At 55.4% G+C, this 18,781-nt stretch overlaps 2 protein-coding genes across 2 annotated transcripts; both read left to right on the forward strand.

The window, feature by feature from the left end:
* Nucleotides 1–1,040: 1,040 nt before the first annotated feature.
* Nucleotides 1,041–3,347, forward strand: POLE4 (DNA polymerase epsilon 4, accessory subunit). The gene is made up of 4 exons (XM_054650243.2): nucleotides 1,041–1,365; nucleotides 2,170–2,254; nucleotides 2,549–2,590; nucleotides 2,922–3,347. Exons 1-4 carry the CDS (start codon nucleotides 1,156–1,158, stop codon nucleotides 2,933–2,935), a joined length of 351 nt encoding a protein of 116 aa, XP_054506218.2. The 5' UTR covers nucleotides 1,041–1,155; the 3' UTR covers nucleotides 2,936–3,347.
* On the forward strand, nucleotides 2,939–17,479 carry LOC129131349 (bone morphogenetic protein 4-like). The gene is made up of 10 exons (XM_054650287.2): nucleotides 2,939–3,070; nucleotides 9,163–9,316; nucleotides 10,286–10,464; nucleotides 10,998–11,056; nucleotides 11,512–12,158; nucleotides 13,067–14,946; nucleotides 15,062–15,198; nucleotides 15,613–15,735; nucleotides 16,099–16,297; nucleotides 16,657–17,479. Exons 6-10 carry the CDS (start codon nucleotides 14,688–14,690, stop codon nucleotides 17,061–17,063), a joined length of 1,125 nt encoding a protein of 374 aa, XP_054506262.1. The 5' UTR covers nucleotides 2,939–3,070; nucleotides 9,163–9,316; nucleotides 10,286–10,464; nucleotides 10,998–11,056; nucleotides 11,512–12,158; nucleotides 13,067–14,687; the 3' UTR covers nucleotides 17,064–17,479.
* Nucleotides 17,480–18,781: the final 1,302 nt, after the last annotated feature.

The raw sequence follows: 18,781 nt of genomic DNA on the forward strand, positions 1-18,781 counted from the left end.
GGAGGAGAAAGAGGAGGAGGAGCAGCTCTTGGTACACTGCTAGTTTGGCTCTGCTGCTGTTTGACATTTGCATCCCACCAAGTCCTGCTGGCCATAAGAGGAGAGCCCCAGTTTTGGGAACTGACTGCGGGATGTGAGGAGATGGGAGCAGGAGGGTGGGCAATGTCCTTGTCCAGTGGTGGCCCAGGATTCCTCTGCAGGTCAGGTCTCAAAGCTGCACAGGACTTGCGGGACAGGGAGCTGCAGAGGGTGCACAGCTGAGCACAGAAAAGCTGGGTGAGGGCCTGTGGCTTCCTGGAATTAGGCTCTTCATGGGGGACATGAGCTCGGCTGAAAAGCCTAATTCCTCTGGGAAGCAAGGGGAAGCTGTGCACTGCAGGGTGCTGTGTTGGGCCATCACAGGGTTGAACTGTCCTGGTGTCACCGTTTACTGCCTCTGAGGCAGGAACGGTCTGACACCCTAGCAGGGGTGCTTTGGCCTGCTGGTTGGTGCTGGTGTCCCTGCTCCAGGATCTGTGCGTCCCTGCAGCCCTTTGGGACAGTGTCCCACCGGCAGTGCCCGAGGCGGCTCCTGCCTGCAGATGGTTTAAGGATAAAACACAGTTTGAGGACATGGGGAAGGCTGGGGCAGGCACCTGTTGGCCAAGGGAGGTGGTCCTGGGGGTCCTGTGTAGGGTGGTGGGTGCCCTGGGGAGCATTGAAGGGCTTGATCTCACCAGCTGGAGATGGGGTGGAGAGGGGGTGCTGGGAGGTCCCACAGGGGACCCACGGGGAGCTGACTCTGGGGCACAGCACGGACAGACAGCAGTGAGGGCCACCCCCACCTGCCCCACTGCTCCTGCCGCTGCCACGGGGAGGGCACGTCCCTGTCCATGCTGGGCCACGGGGGTGGCAGGGAGGCACCGAGGCCGTCGGTGGGGAGGGCCGGGATGGGGCTGTGCGGGCTGTGTTAGGGGACATGGTGAAGGGGAGGATGAGGGGCCGTGTGTGGGGCTGGGATGAAGGGGAAGATGAGCCGCTGTTTGGCGCCGGCCCGAAGCGGAGGAGGAGGGGCCGTGCTCGGCGCGGCCAGCGCTGCGGGGCCCGGCCGAGGCTGCAGCGAGGCCCCGCCGAGCCCGGCCCCGCGGCCCCGCGCAGGCGCAGCGCTCGGGCGGGATGGCAGCGGCGGCGGCCGTGCCGGGGCCAGGGCCGGGGCCCGCGGAGCCGGCGGCGCCCGGGGAGGAGGCGGCGGCCGCGGGGCAGCAGGGCCCGGGTCCGGCCCGCCTGGCCCGGCTGCCGCTGGCGCGGGTGAAGGCGCTGGTGAAGGCGGACCCGGACGTGACCCTGGCCAGCCAGGAGGCCGTGTTCGTGCTGGCGCGGGCCACGGTGAGGGGCGGCCCCGCGGGTCCTGGGCCCGGGTCGCTGCGGGGATGCTGCTCGGTCTTGCCCAGGAGGTTTTTCCTTCTCTCAGGGACCCGCGGGGCGGCTGCGGCCGGCCCGAGCTAGGAAAGGGTCTGGAGCTCCAGGAGCAGCTGAGGGGGCTGGAAAGGGGCTCAGCCTGGAGAAAAGGAGGCTCAGGGGGGCCCTTGTGGCTCTGCACAACTCCCTGGCAGGAGGAGACAGCCGGGGTCGGTCGCTTCCCCCAAGCAGGAAGGCACAGGACAAGAGGAAATGGCCTCAGGCTGCACCAGGGGAGGTTTAGGATATTGGGAAAATTCCTTCATGGAGAGAGTTGTCAAGCTCTGGCACATGCTCCCCGGGGCCGTCACCCTCCCTGGAACTGTTCAAAAAATGTAGCACTTGGGGACATGGGATGGGGGTGAACGTGGAGGTAGTGCCGGGCTGATGGTTGGACACAATGATCTTAGAGGTATTTCTCCACCTGAAGGATTCCATGATTCATCTCCTGAGCACAGGACACCTTTCCCCCTTCAGAAGGTGCCCTGGGAGCCCCTGGTGTGGAGTGGGTCTCCCAGAGAATGTGGGAGCTTCCCTACTTTCTCCCTCACTGCTTGTCCTGTGCGTCACTGTCCAGCCATTTCCTTTGGTATTTTCAGACCTGTTTACTAGGAATGGTAATGTTAGGATGAAGATTCTGATCTAATCCTGAAGCCTTGTAGGACCTTTCTTTCTCCTCAGGATATTCTCTTTCTCCTCTCCTGTGTGAACCTGTCCTGTTTTGCCTTCCAGGAGCTGTTTGTTGAAACCATAGCCAAAGATGCTTATGTGTATGCCCAGCAAGGAAAAAGGAAAACGCTGCAAAGAAAAGACCTGGGTATGGGAGCATATTCTGTGCTGTTCTTAGCAAAGGGTTGCTCCAATGGGGGATTTGTCCACCTGTCTGGAGGTGCTGAAGTAATTATGGATTTATTCTTTATTTCCCTGAAGATGGAGGAGAAAAACTTCTACCAAAGACTACACTAATAATTTCACACACCATCTCCAAAACAAATAAATCTTTTTGAAATTGGTCACTGTGCTCTTATGTAATTTCAAATGCTGCAGTTTGAAACAGATGCAAATATGGAGTTGGTTTATGTATTTTGATTGTTCTCAATTTGCTTTTCAGATAATGCCATTGAAGCTATTGATGAATTTGCTTTTTTGGAAGGTGAGTTTCTACTTGATTTCAGTATTCTGTGTAATAATCTACTTAGGGGAGAAAGAACTGAATAATTTGCAAAGCTCTCTGTTTCCACATCCTCAGTAATTCCTAGTGTGGCTTGTAGAGCCCCTCTGAGCACTGGAATGGCTCAGCTGGACCCTGAGGCACGTGCAGTAGTTGGGTTTTTTTTTTTGCTGGATTTGGTTTTACTCATGTGTGATTTGCTTAAACTTTAAAGTTACTGCATTTTCTTTTGCCAGTTTGTAAACAAGATTTATTTGTTCACAGAACTGCACTTCTAATTCTTGAGATTTTAATGTGTTTTTTTCATTTTCAGGTACTTTGGACTGAGCTGGACAGAAACAGAGCTCTCTGGAGAGACTGCAGAGGTGGTGTGAGATGGAAAACAGGATGCTGAGAGTTCAAAAATAATTCCTACAATTGAGACATGGCAACCATGATATTTTTTATAAAGTTGAAGTTGTTGTAAGTTCTTTATTTAAAATGGATATTTTTTCATAACTATTTTGTATGTCCCTTCCCATGTGGCTGCCGTGCAGCTCTCTGCTCTGGCCAGGTTACACAGCAGTTACTCCCAGTAGCAGTCCCAGCCTCTCTGGATACTCTGCAGCACCACGGAGCTGTGAACAGAGATGGCTTGGCTCAGGTGCCCAGGCACAAGGAATTTTTTTTATTTAAATGTGGATTTTGTTAATATGTTTGTCTCTTAACACAATTAAATTGTTGATGTTGTTGCTGTTGAGCAGCTGTGCTGATTCCTGCTCTGGGCTGGGGTTCCTGTAGCCTGGTGGGAAATGGTTTAGTTTTGATAGGATGCCTTCTCTAGCATTTTGGTTTTGCTAATTGTTTTCTCAAGGCATCCATTCCAGAGAAACCCAGCTGTCCTCCAGGAGCTGGGGATGAGCAGGGGAGCTCGGCTTGGCCCGAGGGCTGTGCAGCTTCTCTAAGTGTCTGTGACTGTTGCACTTGTAAGTAATTGTAGGAAAAAAACCCAACCCAACCCCCCAAACCTCATTTTGAATGCCAGGGGAGTGTCCATGTGCCATCACTGTTCCCTTGTGTGCTCTCACTCCTCAATCTGGCAAAATGTTTTCCCTGGGCCCTGGATCTGTTCCCTGCCCTGTGCCTGGAGGAGTTGGTGCACAGACCCTGAGTTCTTGGTGAGGAGCTGAGTCCATCCTTGTTCAGGAGCGCTGCTGCCACCAGCCCTGTCTGAGAGGCCCTGGCAGCACATGGGCAGCAGCCCTGCCAGGACTCTGGTCACTGGAGCTTTCCCACTTTAACTGGAGCTTTCCTACCTGGAGTTAACAGCAGAACTGTGTGGCTGTGGGGGACATGCTGCCATCACTGCTGGGACATGTCCTGCTGTGTTCCCAACATTGTCCAAGTGCCAGCTCTGACTCTGCTTGGTGTGGGTTGTCCCCAGATAAAACCATTGAATGGGATGAAGGAGGGTGAAGGATGCATGTTCTTTCTAATGAGGGTATTTGAGAGTGGCTCCCAGTCACCACAAACTTAAATTAGTTTGGAAGCGGTGATAAGAACAAGGACCCCTCAAGGGAGCTTCCCCAGGCTGTCAGCAAATCCAGTGGCTCCCAAGAAACACTTAGAAGTTTGCTAAGAGCCTGATCCAAGCTGGGAGCACAATCCTGATCATGTGGGAGAGATGCTCATTTCCCAGGGCTGAGGTGTTTGTTCAAATCACAATCGGGACATTGGCCAGGATGTGTGAGCCTGTGTGGCTCGGAGCTGTTCACCTTCTCACCTGCCAGGGAGGGCAGGTATATGTGTCAGAGGGACTGGAGACTTTCCTGTGCTTCCCAGGGTGCAGCACTGCAGGACCCATGAGCTGTGGGTCATCCTCACAGGGCTCTTGCAGGCTCCCATCTTTGCCTGTAAGTTCCTTTTCCCTTCTTGGCCTTGGCACTGCTTTGGCCTCTGGCTGGGAGGGCAGGGGCTGTGCTGTGGGGCTGTGGTGGGCTCTGCTCACACGTGCTGCTGCTGTGGTTGGTGTGTGCTTTCCTCGGTGAGCAGCACAGAGGGGTGACTGCCCTTGGCAGGCAGGGTGGGGTTTATGTCAGAAGCTGCTGTGCAGGAGTCTGGGGGTTTAGTGCCCATGAGCTCCTTTGTGCTGTGGGAGGGGACTCCTTTCACCCCGGTCTGCAGTAAGGTAGAAATAAAGAGAGCAGATGAACAGTGAGAGAAACAGTGCCAGAGTGTTTTCCTGGAGTAACTAAACAGGGTGTTCGGCCCACCCAGCCAGGGTCAGATGTGTCATGTCCATCTGTAACAAAACTTCTTTGTGCTGCAGCCATTTTGTTCAGGATAAGGAGCAGCTGGACCTGTGCTGGGCATTCAGTGCCTCATCCCAGATCAGGCAGAAAAGAGGGAGAATTGTACCTGGGGTAATGCTGGGCTCAGTGGTTTGTGAGTGCAGGTGCAGGAGCTGTCAGCAGAGTGCAGGAACATGGGAATCTGTTTGCAGAGAGGGGCTGCTGCAGGAGGCAGAGCCATTTCCTCCGTGTTGGGCACAGTGAGTTCCCAGAATCATGGAGTTGTTTGGATTGGAAGGGACATTAAAGCTCATCTTGTTCCACCCCTGTCACAGGCAGGGACACCTTCCACTATCCCAGGTTGCTCCCAGCCCTGTCCAACCTGGCCTTAAACACTGCCAGGGATGTGACAGCTACAGCTCCTCTGAGTTCCCCTTCACCCTCCAGAAACCAAGATTCTTGATGCTTCCACACTCACATCCTGCCCATCCCTTGGCTTTTTTATGTTGGAGTTTTCCAACTGGCTTTTCCCTTGGGGGATTAAGGACAGAAATGTGCTGGGGACCTGTTGCCCAGATAATCCAACACTTAAAACATCTTTTGTAGCACAGGAATTGATGAGTAGCCTGACCCCTGGGTCTGTTCCTTTGCACAAAGGGGCTCAGTTCCCTGGCCCTGAGCTGCACCATGGTTGATCCTGTGTTTGAATTCCCTGTTTATTGCTGCATAACTTCAGGGCAACTTCAGGCTTTTGCTTCCCAGGATTGATGTTGTAAGTGCTATCAGTAGGTAAACAACAAGCTGCCCTGTAAAAGTAGACAAAGCAGATGAAGTAGAAGGGAGCTCCATTTGTTCATCAGAAAAAAGTCTGTGGCGTTCAGCAGCAGTCTGTGGGCCCTGTTCCCCTTTGCAGTGGCTGTAAGGACACAACAGTTTTACTCTCTGAGGTTTCTTAGGATTTTTCAGTGCATGAGAGCACCACTTGCACAAATTTAACCTTTAGTGTTTGCCAAATACCAGCTTCTTGTGTACAATAGGAATGATAAAATTAGCCAAATTAAGAGCTGTTACAAGCAGTGACAGCTTGTCAGCTCCAGAGACACCAACTTTAGAAGAATAAATAATGATGAAAATGTAATCATAGAATCACAGAATATGCTGAGTTGGAAGGGACCTGCAGAGATCATCAAGTGCAACTCCCTGCCCAGCACAGAGCCATCCCCAAGAGTCACATCATGTGTCCCAGAGCATTGTCCAAGTGCTCTTGGAGCTCTGTCAGGTTTGGTGCTCTGACCGTTCCCTGTTGCAGTGCCTGAGCACCGTCTGGAGGAAGAACCTTTTTCTAATACTCAGCCCCAAGCTCCCCAACATGCCTTCAGCCCATTCCCTTGGGGCCTGTCACTGTCACCACAGAGGAGACATCAGTGTCTGCCCCTCCTGTTCCCCTCACAAGGAAGGTGTAATGGCAATGAGGTCTCTCTTCAGTCTCCTGCAGGCTGAACAGACCCAGTGCCCTCAGCTGTTCCTCAAATGGCTCCTCCCCAAGCCCTTCACCATCTTTGTTGCTCTCCTTTGGGCACTCTCCAACAGCTTTGGCTCCTTCTGATCTCGTGGTGCCCAAAGTGCCCCCAGCACTGGAGGTGAGGCTGCCCCAGGGCAGAGCAGAGTGGGACAATCCCTCCCTGGGCCTGGTGCCCCAGCACAGGGTGGCCCTTGGGGCTGCCAGGGCCCAGCAGTGACTCAGATCCAACTTGCCACTGACCAGGATCCCCAGGCCCTTCCCACAGCGCTGCTCTCCAGCCTCTCATTCCCAGTCTGTCCCTGCATCCAGGGCTGCCCCATCCCATTTGCAGGGTCTGGCATTTTTCCTTGTTGAGCTGCATATGGTTGGTGATGATCCAGCCCTCTGATTTCCTGAGGTCTCTCTGTGGTGTCTCCCTGCCTTTGAGGGAGTCAGCAGCTCCTCCCAGTTTTGCATCGTCTGTGAAAATGCTCAGTGTCCCTTCCAGTCCTGCATCCAAGACATTTATGAAGCTGTTGAAGAGCACAGGGAGGATGGAGCTCTGCAGAACCTCACTGGTGACTTGTGCCAGCCTGATGTCACCCCAGTCACTGTCACCCTTTGTGCTTGACCCAGGAGCCCATTGCTCACCCATCCCATGATGTGTTTATCTGGCTCTGGGATGGACAGTTTGTCCAGAAGGATCCTGGGAGAGACAGTATCAAAAACTTTACTGAAATTAAAAAAAGATTACATCAACTGGCTTTCCTAGGTCAGCCACGTGGGTCAACTTGTCATAAAAGGTATGCAAGCAGTGTTTTGATGTGGGTGTGTCCCCTGGCCCTGCCCTGTGCTGCAGAGGAGAGCCCAGTGTTCCTGCCCCGGGGGTGCTGTGAGCTGCACCTGGGTGGTGGCTCCAGCTCCTCAGAGGCCTGAGGGAGGTGGGGGTGGTAGAGGTCTGCCACTGCAGCACCTGCCCTGAGGGATGGCTTTGGCTCCTGGCCCTGAAAACCTTTCCAGACTCTCCTTGGGAGGTCACAATTAACCTGGGGAAATGCTCTGACCCAACCTACAGTGCGGGGAGAGCTCCTCTTCCTCCCTTGCTCCCTCCGTCCCTCTGGGAATATGGGAACAAGCCCTCTTGTGTGACCAGCACCAGTGTCCAAGCTCAGGGCACTCAGTCTGCTGAGCAGAGCCCCTGCCTTTGGCAGTATTGGGGTTGTGTCTTGGGGTTGAGTTTCCTGTCGCTGGCCTTTACCACACAGGTCTGCAAACACAGTGATAATTCTCTGCTGTGTGCACGGGTGAGGATGGAGATACAGGCACCTCATATACAGGGAAATGTCCTCTAGCCAGAGAGCATGGAATCAGAGTAACCCAGGCTGGGAGGGACCTCGGGGGTCTCTGCTCCAACCCTCCCAATCAAAGCAAGGAAACCAACTTGATAATAAAAGCTCTGCTGGAAACAGTGCACTGGAAAAATCAATTTCCTTACTGACACTCTAAAATGCCCTTTTAGTACCAGTGAATTACACTGCTGGTTCAAAAATCACTTGGAAATGGAGATTCCAAAAGAAATCATTCCAGATGGGTGAAAACCTCCCCCTGGGACAAAGCTGAACTCATTCATTGTGAGCTGGTGAGCTGTCTCGTGAGTTCACCCATAAAATAACCCAGACACGTCAGTGGAGATGAACTGATTTTATCAGAATTGAAAGTGGTGTTGAAATGATTTACCACAACTGTTTGACAAATTCCACTGTCCTGGAATTTGCTGATGTAATTTTTTGGCATTTCTGAAAGCCAATCCGTTCAAAGCTCCCGGCAGCTGCTGCGGCCGGGCTGTGGCAGCGCCGCTAGGGAGGGACAGAGACCGCGGCAGTGCTGAGCTGAGCCCAGGGAGCAGCGCAGGGCCCGGGAATTCATTCCACGATTCCGGGAGCTGGAGGGGCCGGGAGTGGCTCTGCCTGAGGCCGGGTCCCCTCCTGGGCAGCGCAGGAGGCGGCACAGCTGCAGCAGCTGCTGCTTATCCAGCCGCAAGTGGAAAAGGCAATTAGGCAGCGTGAAGTGCTTTCTTCCAGAGCTGGGAGAATCAGCATTTACTTCCCAGACGTGTTAGTGGAAGGTGCTGGACAATTATGTTGCCCCGGGGAGGGGAATTAATGGAGTGGGGAGGGAGAATCTCAGTCACAGTAATAGCCCAGGGCTGGCAAATGTGGACTGGCCGCCAGCTTCGCCTCTGCCCTGGGGCAGTCTCTTCACTTTCCTTCTGCATCTTCCCGCATAAAGTCGGGCTGATACTTTCAGTGTCATGGTAAAAATTTGGAATCATCAGAGGAATGGGGCGCGGGTGGGGGGACGGGGCTGGAGGAGTATGTTAAAATCTCACCCAGAATCACTGACGTCCAGAAATCCATTGTCATTTTGTGTCCCACCCAGAGATACTTGCTTTCAGAAATCACTTTTCCTTCCCCTGGAAACAGCTCCATCCTGGAACAAAGAAATCCCCTCCAGCAGCTGCTGTAGTAGTTGTGAGGGGGCAGGAAACTCTCAAAACCCGTTCAAAGCCAGGAGCCAAACAAACCCCGAAGGATGTACACCCAAGGGCTGGGGCAGGGCAGGACCAGGTCCTAGATAGAGCCCAAACTCACTTGGCCATCAGCTCAGCCATCCTTCTCCCCCTCCTCTAGCTCATGCAATGCAGATTTTTAACCCTAATTTACTTGGTGAAGGGAGAAAAGCCAGGAGATTTAGCACAGAAACAATATTGTTTCTTTCTGCAGAGAACATCAGCTCAAGGCTGAGCCACGCAGGACAGTCAGTGCCTCTGCCCTTCCAAGGAGATGTCATTGCAGCTGGAGGACCCTTGTCCCTTCTCTCCAGTTGCTGAGGCCCTGCCTGGGCCACCCTGCCACGGTGGCATGTCCTGGTGTGGTGGTGAGCACACAGATGTGGCTGTTGGTGTGTCCACCCAGAGCCCTCTCCCCCCCTCCTCCCCCAGCTGCCTGCAACCAAACCGGGAATGTCAAATCCAGACAGAACTGCTTTAGTGCCCTGGGAATTTTTCATTGAGTTAAAGCTGGAATAGGGAAAGAAAAGGCAAAGCAAGATTTTGTTCTGCACCCCCAGAGCTGGGTTCATTGTCCACCTCCCCCTTCCAACCCTCTGCTACCAGCCTTCCTTTATCCCACACGCCAGAACTGGAGCATTCCCTTCCCTTCCCTTCCCTTCCCTTCCCTTCCCTTCCCTTCCCTTCCCTTCCCTTCCCTTCCCTTCCCTTCCCTTCCCTTCCCTTCCCTTCCCTTCCCTTCCCTTCCCTTCCCTTCCCTTCCCTTCCCTTCCCTTCCCCACAGTGGCAGATGCCACACCTGGTGCCCATTCAGAGCAAACCTGTGCAGATGCCTGGGGAATGCATCTCCAGGAGAGCCCCTGACCCTGGCTCCAGCATCTGAGAAGCCCATTCAGGGCACAGTCCCTGGCAAATCCAGAGGGAACTGCTGAATGAGTTAATGCTAAATCCCATTCCCTCATCCCTGGTGTAAGAGTGTGGCTCTGAAAAAGTGCTGCCATCAATATTTTGTGTTCAAATACAGTTTTTCTCAGAGATAATGTGCTCACTCCCCACAGCTGGGGCTTTCACAGGATCAGGGACAGCAGTCACAACTTGCACCCACAATAACCTCCCTTTCCTCATGGTCTGAAACTGGTATGGAGGAACAAAACCTACCACTAAGGCCCTGAGCTGGTGAAGGAATGAGCCCCAAACTCCCAGCTGGGACCCTGACACAGAGAACAGCCTTTTGGCACCCAGTGGGTGCTGGATGCCTGAAGCTGGGTGGTCTGAGCTGCTGCCACAGGAAACTCGGGTGCAGCTCCAAGTTCATTTTCCATCTTGTTTCCTTGCAGATGGACTTTTCTGTGTGCCCACAAAATTCAGCACTGCTCTGGTCAAAAACCCACGTGGTGAGGAGATGGTTTAGACCCCGGAGAACTGCTAAATGAAGGAAAAATGCAATTGTGTCTCCCAGGCGGAATACTATGAAGTTGTCCAGAGCTCTGCAGGACACAGGGAGGAACAGCTCAAGGTGGCTTTCCAAGGGTTTGGCTCCTCTCTGGTGGGCTCAGCTGGGCCCTCATGTGGGGTTTGAGCTCCTAGGTGATGCTCTAACATCGGCAGCTTCACACTAGCATCAAACTAGAGTGGTAAAACCCTCACATTTGTATTCTCTTATGCTATAAAATGTATTGTGCTGCCACTAATTTGTGCATGTGTCAGGGCCATAAGGGAACAAATGGCTTTTTCTTTGGAGTGAGGATTTCTTTTAAAAAGTAACTAAGAAACAATGATATTTATTTTTAAAAATATTTAGTTGTTAGGTATGTCTTCAGTTTAACAGAGACCTGACTGTCTAGTTGAGTATACCTTTGTGCACAGGGGTTTCTGACTCAAAACCACTGCTATGCCCCCAAAATACTTCTTGCCAGCTGTGCCTTGCTTCTGCCCTTCTTTGGGGATGAATGAAGAGCCTGAGGCTGGAGGGAGGGTGGAGGGTCCTGAGGTGTCCCTGCTGAGGTGCTGCAGGGGATTTTTGTGCCTTTGTTTTGCAAATCTTTGCAGGAAATCGATGTGGGAAGGTGCTTGGGCAGCTGCTCCTCGGGGGATCCCTGCTTGCTTAGGTAAGCACAGCTGCCGGTCTCCATCCGCACATCCGCACCCGGGCCAGGTGGGAGCTGCTCCCGATCCTCTCACCCAACGCATCTGCGGCTCCCGGGTGGGGGAACACGGAGCAGGGTTTGGGGAGCACCCCCAGCTCACCCACCCCAGCAGGGTTTGGGGAGCACCCCCAGCTCACCCCCCACGCTGTGCCGTGCCGGGGGGAGAGCTGGACCTGCTGCGATGGGGCTGAGTTGGGCAGGTGGCTGCAGAGCCTGTGGTGTCCCGGGACAGCAGACACAGATCCTGCCAGTGGCTTCTGCAGCCTGGAATGTGCCACTTGTGTCCCCCACCTGCTAGCAAAGCTGTGGGGCAGGAAGAACAGGGGGTTGCTAGGGCAGGGTGGGTCCAGGCAGGTGTTTCAGGCTGAAGGGGCAGGACTGTGTGTTGATTGTAGACATAAAGAATGTGTCCCCAGCACAGGAAGGACATGGACCTGTTGGAGCCAGAGGAGGCCATGGAGGTGCTTTGAGGGCTGGAGCTTCTCTGCTCTGGAGCCAGCCTGGCAGAGCTGGGGGTGCTCACCTGGACAAGAGAAGGCTCCAGGGACACCTGAGAGCCCCTGGCAGGGCCTGAAGGGGCTCCAGGAGAGCTGCAGAGGGACTGGGGACAAGGCCTGGAGGGACAGGACCCAGGGAATGGCTCCCACTGGGAAAGGGGAGATTTGGAAGGAATTGCTCCCTGGCAGGGTGGGGAGGGGCTGGGATGGAATTCCCAGAGCAGCTGGGGCTGCCCCTGCATCCCTGGCAGTGCCCAAGGCCAGGCTGGACAGGGCTTGGAGCAGCCTGGGACAGTGGAAGTTGTCCCTGCCCATGGCAGGAGTTGGGATGAGATGGGCTTTAAGGGCTTTAAGGTCCCTTCCAACCCAAACCATTCTGGGATTCTTTGCATGCAAAGGGAAGCAAATCAAACCATGCAGGAAGAAAGAGCTGCTCTGCTCAGCCAGGGGGAGGTGACAGTGGAGTTACTCCAGGAGTAAGGAACAAATGCTGTAGGAAAAAGCTGCCTCCCTTCTCCCCCATCCTACTCCAGAGCATCTGCCCTTCTCCTGAATGTGAATAGAAGGTCCAGGATGTGGGGGGCCGGGGGGTACTGGGGGGCTGTACTGGGGCTGTACTGGGGATGCATTGGGGCTGTACTGGGGATGCATTGGGGCTGCACTGGGGATGCATTGGGGCTGTACTGGGGCTGTACTGGAGCTGTACTGGGGCTGTACTGGGGATGCATTGGGGCTGTACTGGGGATGCATTGGGGCTGTACTGGGGATGCACTGGGGATGCACTGGGGATGCATTGGGGCTGCACTGGGGATGCACTGGGGATGCATTGGGGCTGCACTGGGGATGCACTGGGGATGCACTGGGGATGCATTGGGGCTGCACTGGGGATGCACTGGGACTGTACTGGGGCTGTACTGGAGCTGTACTGGGGATGCATTGGGGCTGCACTGGGGATGCATTGGGGCTGTACTGGGGATGCACTGGGGATGCATTGGGGCTGCACTGGGGATGCATTGGGGCTGTACTGGGGCTGTACTGGAGCTGTACTGGGGATGCATTGGGGCTGCACTGGGGATGCATTGGGGCTGTACTGGGGATGCACTGGGGATGCACTGGGGATGCATTGGGGCTGTACTAGGGATGCATTGGGGCTGCACTGGGGATGCACTGGGGATGCACTGGGGATGCATTGGGGCTGCACTGGGGATGCACTGGGACTGTACTGGGGCTGTACTGGAGCTGTACTGGGGCTGTACTGGGGATGCATTGGGGCTGCACTGGGGATGCATTGGGGCTGTACTGGGGATGCACTGGGGATGCACTGGGGATGCATTGGGGCTGCACTGGGGCTGCACTGGGGATGCATTGGGGCTGCACTGGGGATGCACTGGGGATGCACTGGGACTGTACTGGGGCTGTGCTGGAGCTGTACTGGGGCTGTACTGGGGATGCACTGTTTTTTCTCTAACTGCAGGGAGTTCCAAGACGGAGAGGAATGCCTGGTTTGGGCACAAGCTGCCCCGGGGCGCGGTGCCTCTCACGGCTCTGACAGACACAGGTTCCGGACCGAGTCCGCACGGTCGCTGCCATCCGGGAGTGCCGGGGGTAGCGGGGCTGGAAGCTGCGGGTGGGGCTCCTGAGACCCCGCCAGACTGTCTGTAGGATATGTAAATGAGAGAAGGCTATTTTTTTTTTTAATAAAAGCTACTTTAACCAGCGGGTATAAATGAACCCTCTACAAAATGTTTTGCAGCTTGTAAAATAAACATCGTGGGCAATTTGCAGGTCCTTGGGGCTCCGCTGTGCAGCTCCACGGCCCCTCCGCATCCAGCATTCCCGGAGGATGCAGCCGTCTGACACGGGCTGGGGGTGCACGAGTTGGCTGCTCCCGGCTGCAAACTGTGGAGCCGGAGACAGGAGAGGGAACCGGGAGCTGAGCGTGTCGGGGCAGAGCTGTGTCCTCTGCAGGCACCCCCAGATATCCTGTGGGACATGCTGCTGGTGAGCTGGGAAGAGGAGGGAAAGCATCTCGGGGATACAGATAGTTTCCTCTCGCCATTAACTCCAGCCAGTCGGTGCCGCCGTGCCTGTTCTGCATAATTAGCAGCCCTCTGGGTTGGAATAAACTGTGGGCACCGCTGGACATTAGCCTTCACCTTGTCTCCCATCAGGTGGTCCTAGCAGGGCTTCAGCCAGTTGATGAATTAGTTAATTAATGCTAATTTTTTTCCGTTGATTCCCATGGCAGCTGTACCGTGTGTCATGTCCACCTGCACCAGCTTAGTTTCTCTGTGTGATTATGGAATAAGACTTAAAGAATTCGCTTTTATTCCACTACCCAGATATTCGTAAAGTTCAAGTATTCAGGAATTAGCAGCAAATGCCTTTTAATTCCCCGGAAGCCAATAGTCTCTTTAAAAAAAAAAAAAAAAAAAAAAAAAAAAAAAAAAAAGCTGGCTTAGGGTGCTGCCGCTGCTGCTGCGGTGTGAGCCCACACAGAGCCCGGGGCCGCAGCACCGCCGGGTCCCCTGCTGGAACCTGCTCTGCCCCGTGGCCTCGGCTCCTGGCGGGACGCACAGCCTGGGCTGCCCCCACCCTGCACACTGCCAGGGACATGGTGTGGGGACACCAGGCTGGCACTGAGCCCCCGCCCCGATCCTCGCTCTCAGCACGGCTGCGAGAGGGGCAGGACCGGCCCGGGGAGGGGATGCTCATCTTGATGGGCTGCATTCCTCCACACAAAGGTCCTCCGATTTGTCCCATTAGTGCCATCATTAAAATCCAGTTAGTCTCCTACGGAGAGCAAATGCAGCCCAGCCAAGGCCCTGGCGAGGGGCTGGTGGCCCCAGAGCCCCGTTTGCCTGGCAGCCCTGGGAGTGCCTGGTGAGCCGTCCTGCCTCCCACTTGTGTACTGGGGCTAATTGATGCAGGGGGCCCGGGAGCCGGGCTTCTCACCTTGTTAGCATGGCAATTAGCTCTCTTTACTCTCCTGATTGCCCCTGTGCATATTTCACTCCAGTCCAGCTTTCCAGTGAGTTATAAATGCAGCGCCGGGGAGGTCGGGGGAGTTGTGCAGGCACAGCGAGCACAGAGCCATGCTGCGGACTGTGCTGCTGCTGGCCCTGGCCCACACGGCGAGCCCGAGCCCAGCCAGCGTGGCCATCCGGCGGGCTGAGGCGCTGAAAAAACTCCTGGAAGTCTTTGGCATGGAAGACCCGCCAGCCCCTCCAACTCACTTCAAGCAGCCGCCCCAGTACATGGTGGATCTATTCAACACTGTCGCCAACGCGGATGGTGTCACCAAGAACCCTGACATCCTGGAGGGCAACACCGTCCGCAGCTTCCTGGAGAAAAGTAAGGGCGGGGGTCGTCCCCGTGGTGCTGGGATGCGTCTGTGGGGAGGGGCTGAACGCGGCCGGTGGCGGTGCCGCCCCTGGTTCTCCTCTCCTCAGCACATCCTTCTTTCCAGCTCACAGCGAGGAGATGCGGTTCCTGTTCGTCCTCTCCAGCGTGGCCAAGAACGAGAAGATCCTGACGGCAGAGCTGCACCTCTTCCGCCTCTGGCCGAGAGTCACAGAGGGGCCCAAACGGCACCACTTCTGCCAGGTGAGGAGAGGGATGGGGACCGGGTGGGGATGGGGATGGGGACAGGGATGGAGGTGGAGATGGGGACAGGGATGGAGATGGGGATGGGGACAGGGATGGAGATGGGGATGGGGACAGGAATGGAGCTATTTCCCATCCTGTGCCCAGGGGTGCCACTGGCACACTGTGGTCACTTGCCTGCAGTGGGAACACAGCCTGGCTCTAGGATCACTTGAACAAATGTTTCACAGATAATCACGATGATTTAACTGTGGCAGGTTCTTAAATATCCTTCTGGCTTGTGCAAACATCAGCAAAGGCACACCAAGGTTGTTACAAATCCATGCTTACAACTCCCCATCTCCCCCCACACTTCTGTCCAGGGTCAACCCCTCAGGCAGAATACACGGGGGTGACCACCTTTGCCTTTCCCAGGTCAATGTGTACCAGGTGCTGGAGAAAGACAAGCCAGACACCCCTGGAGGGAAGAAGCTGCTGGCAGCACGGCTTGTCTCACTGCAAACCTCGGGCTGGGAGGTCTTTGCCATCACACCAGCTGTGAGTCACTTTTCCTCTGTTTTCAGCTTTCAGGCTCCAGTGTAGTTTCCTGTCTGCAGTCTCTGCAGTGATATGGGGGGAATACATCCTCTGGGAGGGGGAGGAAATAGTCCTGCCAAGAGCCCCAGGGCTGCTTCATCCTTCCCTGAACTTGTCTGACTGCTCAGCAGGGTGTGCTGGTGCTGGCTCCTGCCACAGTGTCCCCTGTGTTGCAGCCCCAGAGCAATCCCTTCCCATGGCACACAGAGTGTGGCCTCAAGGGGTCCCGGTTCACTATGTCCTGCTGCTGGCCTGGGACCTGCCTGTGGGGACACCGGCGTAGTGCCTGTCTCGCTCCATGGTGACACTGGTTTGGCTCCCCAGGTTCGCGACTGGACCGAAGATGAAAGCAGCAACCAGGGTTTGCTGGTGACAGTCCAGAGCCTGGGGGGGGGCCCACTTGACCCCCCACCGCTGCAGTTTGCATCTGGCCGGGGCCACCACGAGAGCAAGAAGCCCATGTTGGTGCTTTTCACGGACGATGGGCGCCGCGGAGCGTCGCTGCCCACAGCCGGCTTCCCAGGTGGGTCCCACACGCCTGGCACAACTCCCTCGGTGCCAACATCCCTTCTCAGGAGGTGTTCCACACATATGGGCTCCTCAAATCCAAACCTCCTTCCCTGCTGTTAGGAGAGGCTCTTTCCTTTCTGGTGTAGCCTGCTCAGGGGTGTTGCCTGCTTGCAAATGTGAAGCTGGATTTGAGTTTGGCCGTGAGGCTGAGGCTGTCACCTCCTGCTGGCTCTGTCTGGGCTGGTGACAGGCTGTGACCAGAGGGTTGCAGACAAAACCTGTGGGGAGGGGTGGCTGAGGGGGCTGCAGTATCTTTTCCCTCCACCCAGGCTCACGCAGTGGCCAATGACATCGGATGCTCCTTTCTTACAGATTTAACGCCTCAGGCTCCCGATCTCCCTGCCAAGATGCCGGTGCCCCAGCTGGGCAGGTCACGCAGTACACGCTCGCTGGGCCGGCTCCAGCCCTGCCAGAGGCATCCCTTGTCCGTGGACTTTGAGGAGATTGGCTGGTCTGGCTGGATCATCTCACCACGGGGGTACAACGCCTTCCACTGCAAAGGCTCCTGCCCCTTCCCTCTGGGCGAGAACATGCGGCCGACCAACCATGCCACAGTGCAGTCCATCATCAACGCCCTGAAGCTGAGCGAGGGCGTCAGCAGCCCCTGCTGTGTGCCCGACAAGCTCTTCTCCATCAACCTCCTCTACTTTGACGATGACGAGAATGTGGTCCTCAAGCAGTATGATGACATGGTGGCTGGGAGCTGTGGCTGCCACTAAGGCAGGAGGAGCAGGGGCTGGAAACACCTGCAGGGGCTGCAGTGGGGCTGCACCCGCTCCCTCCGGAGCATCAGTGGGGTCTCAAACCCTCTAAAAGAGACTGGGACGAGCAAAGCAAGGGGGTGCTGGGCCTGCCCAGGACGGTGTCACCCCCTGACAGGGCCAGCCAAGGAAGGCTCAGGGCCAAGCTCTGATTAAGCCAACCCGAAGGAGCCCGTGTGAACCAGCAGCCCCAGGGCAGCAGCTCCATTTTGGGGTGCCCTGTGCAGGGCCATGAGTGTCTCTGCCCATGCAAAGGCTCCTGTGGGCTGTACTATATGTATATAACAAGAGCACTAATATATGATGGAAACCGCCTGTACAATGTCCTGTAAATGTCTGTACATTCCTGCATTGCTGTGACTTGTAAAATTAATTCAGAGCAACTATTTAAAGTGCTGTTCTCCAAAGGCTGCCTGTGGACTCTGAACTGCTGCCGGGAACAGGGCAAGGAGACATCTCTCAGGCACAGGGAAGGGGGTGCACATGGAGGGATGAAGATCCAGCTGCAGTGCAGTCTCCCGGGGCAAGGGGATGGGGTGGGTGTCCCCATTCCTTGAAAGCTGAACGATCTCAGGACCATCAGCCTGCAGCTGGGGGTGCAGGGAGATGAGCAGGCGATGGGGGTGCTTGGGGGAATGTGGTGACGGCATGTGGGGTGGGATAGGGGGATCTATAGAGGTGCCTGGAGATGATGCTGCGGGGGCGGGTGAGTGGTGGCTGTTGAGGTTTAACCCCAGGTGGCAACTAAGCACCATGCATTCACTGGCCTCCCCCTCCACCCTGGTGGGATGGGAGGAGAATCAGAAGAAAAGGTAAAACGTTTGGTTTGAGACACCCAATTGAAAATTCAATAATGGAAATAAAATAAAATACAGTAATATTTAACAATATTTGTAATGAAAAGGGAGACATCAAAAGGAGGGAGTCATAAACCCCAAGACAAATGATGCCCAATACCCAGTTGCTCAGCAGCCACTGATCTGTGCCCAGCCTGTCTCCTAGCAGCAATTGGCTGCTGAGAGACCAGTGTGTGATCAAGAATATTCTCACCCTGAATCTAAAATACAGCATTGTACCAGCCCCTGCCAAGAAAATGAACAATATTGCAGCTGAAACCAGGACAGTGGGGCAGGAGAGCTCTGGGGGAAGATGGTCAGAGGAAACTGCTGTGCCCAGAGAGAACGTTCCTCATAGAAGAGAAATGAGGTGGAACCAGAGCCGCCCAAGGCTGTGGGGTCAGGTCAGTGCTGGGGAGGTGTACAGAGGGTGGGATCAATGTGGGTTACTGGGGAGTGGATATAGGTGCTGGTGGTCAGCGCAGGGGTCCCCTCACACCTGGTGGCACAGCCCCCTTGTCCCCTGCAGTCCAGCTCTCAGTAGGAGTGTGGCTGTCCCTGACAGAGCACTCAGCTCCTCCAAGTCTCTTTCCAAATTCCCAACATCAGCAGCTTAGCCACAGCCCCAGGTTGATACCAGGAGTCCCCTGGCACCTCTGCATCTCCAGCTCACTAGTGAGTGAGCTGTACCCTGGCCTGGCTGGCACCAGTTTCCTCCCCCTGCTCACCTGGAGCAGCAGCAGCAACTCTTGGCCCTTCCCCACGCCAACCCTCCCTGCAGTCCGAGGTCCCTCTCTCCATCTCACCCAAGGGAAGGGTATATCCCTTCAGGAAGCCCTT

The sequence above is a fragment of the Agelaius phoeniceus genome, chromosome 29 (genome assembly GCF_051311805.1).
Source record: "Agelaius phoeniceus isolate bAgePho1 chromosome 29, bAgePho1.hap1, whole genome shotgun sequence".
In the NCBI taxonomy this organism is placed as follows: Eukaryota; Metazoa; Chordata; class Aves; order Passeriformes; family Icteridae; genus Agelaius; species Agelaius phoeniceus.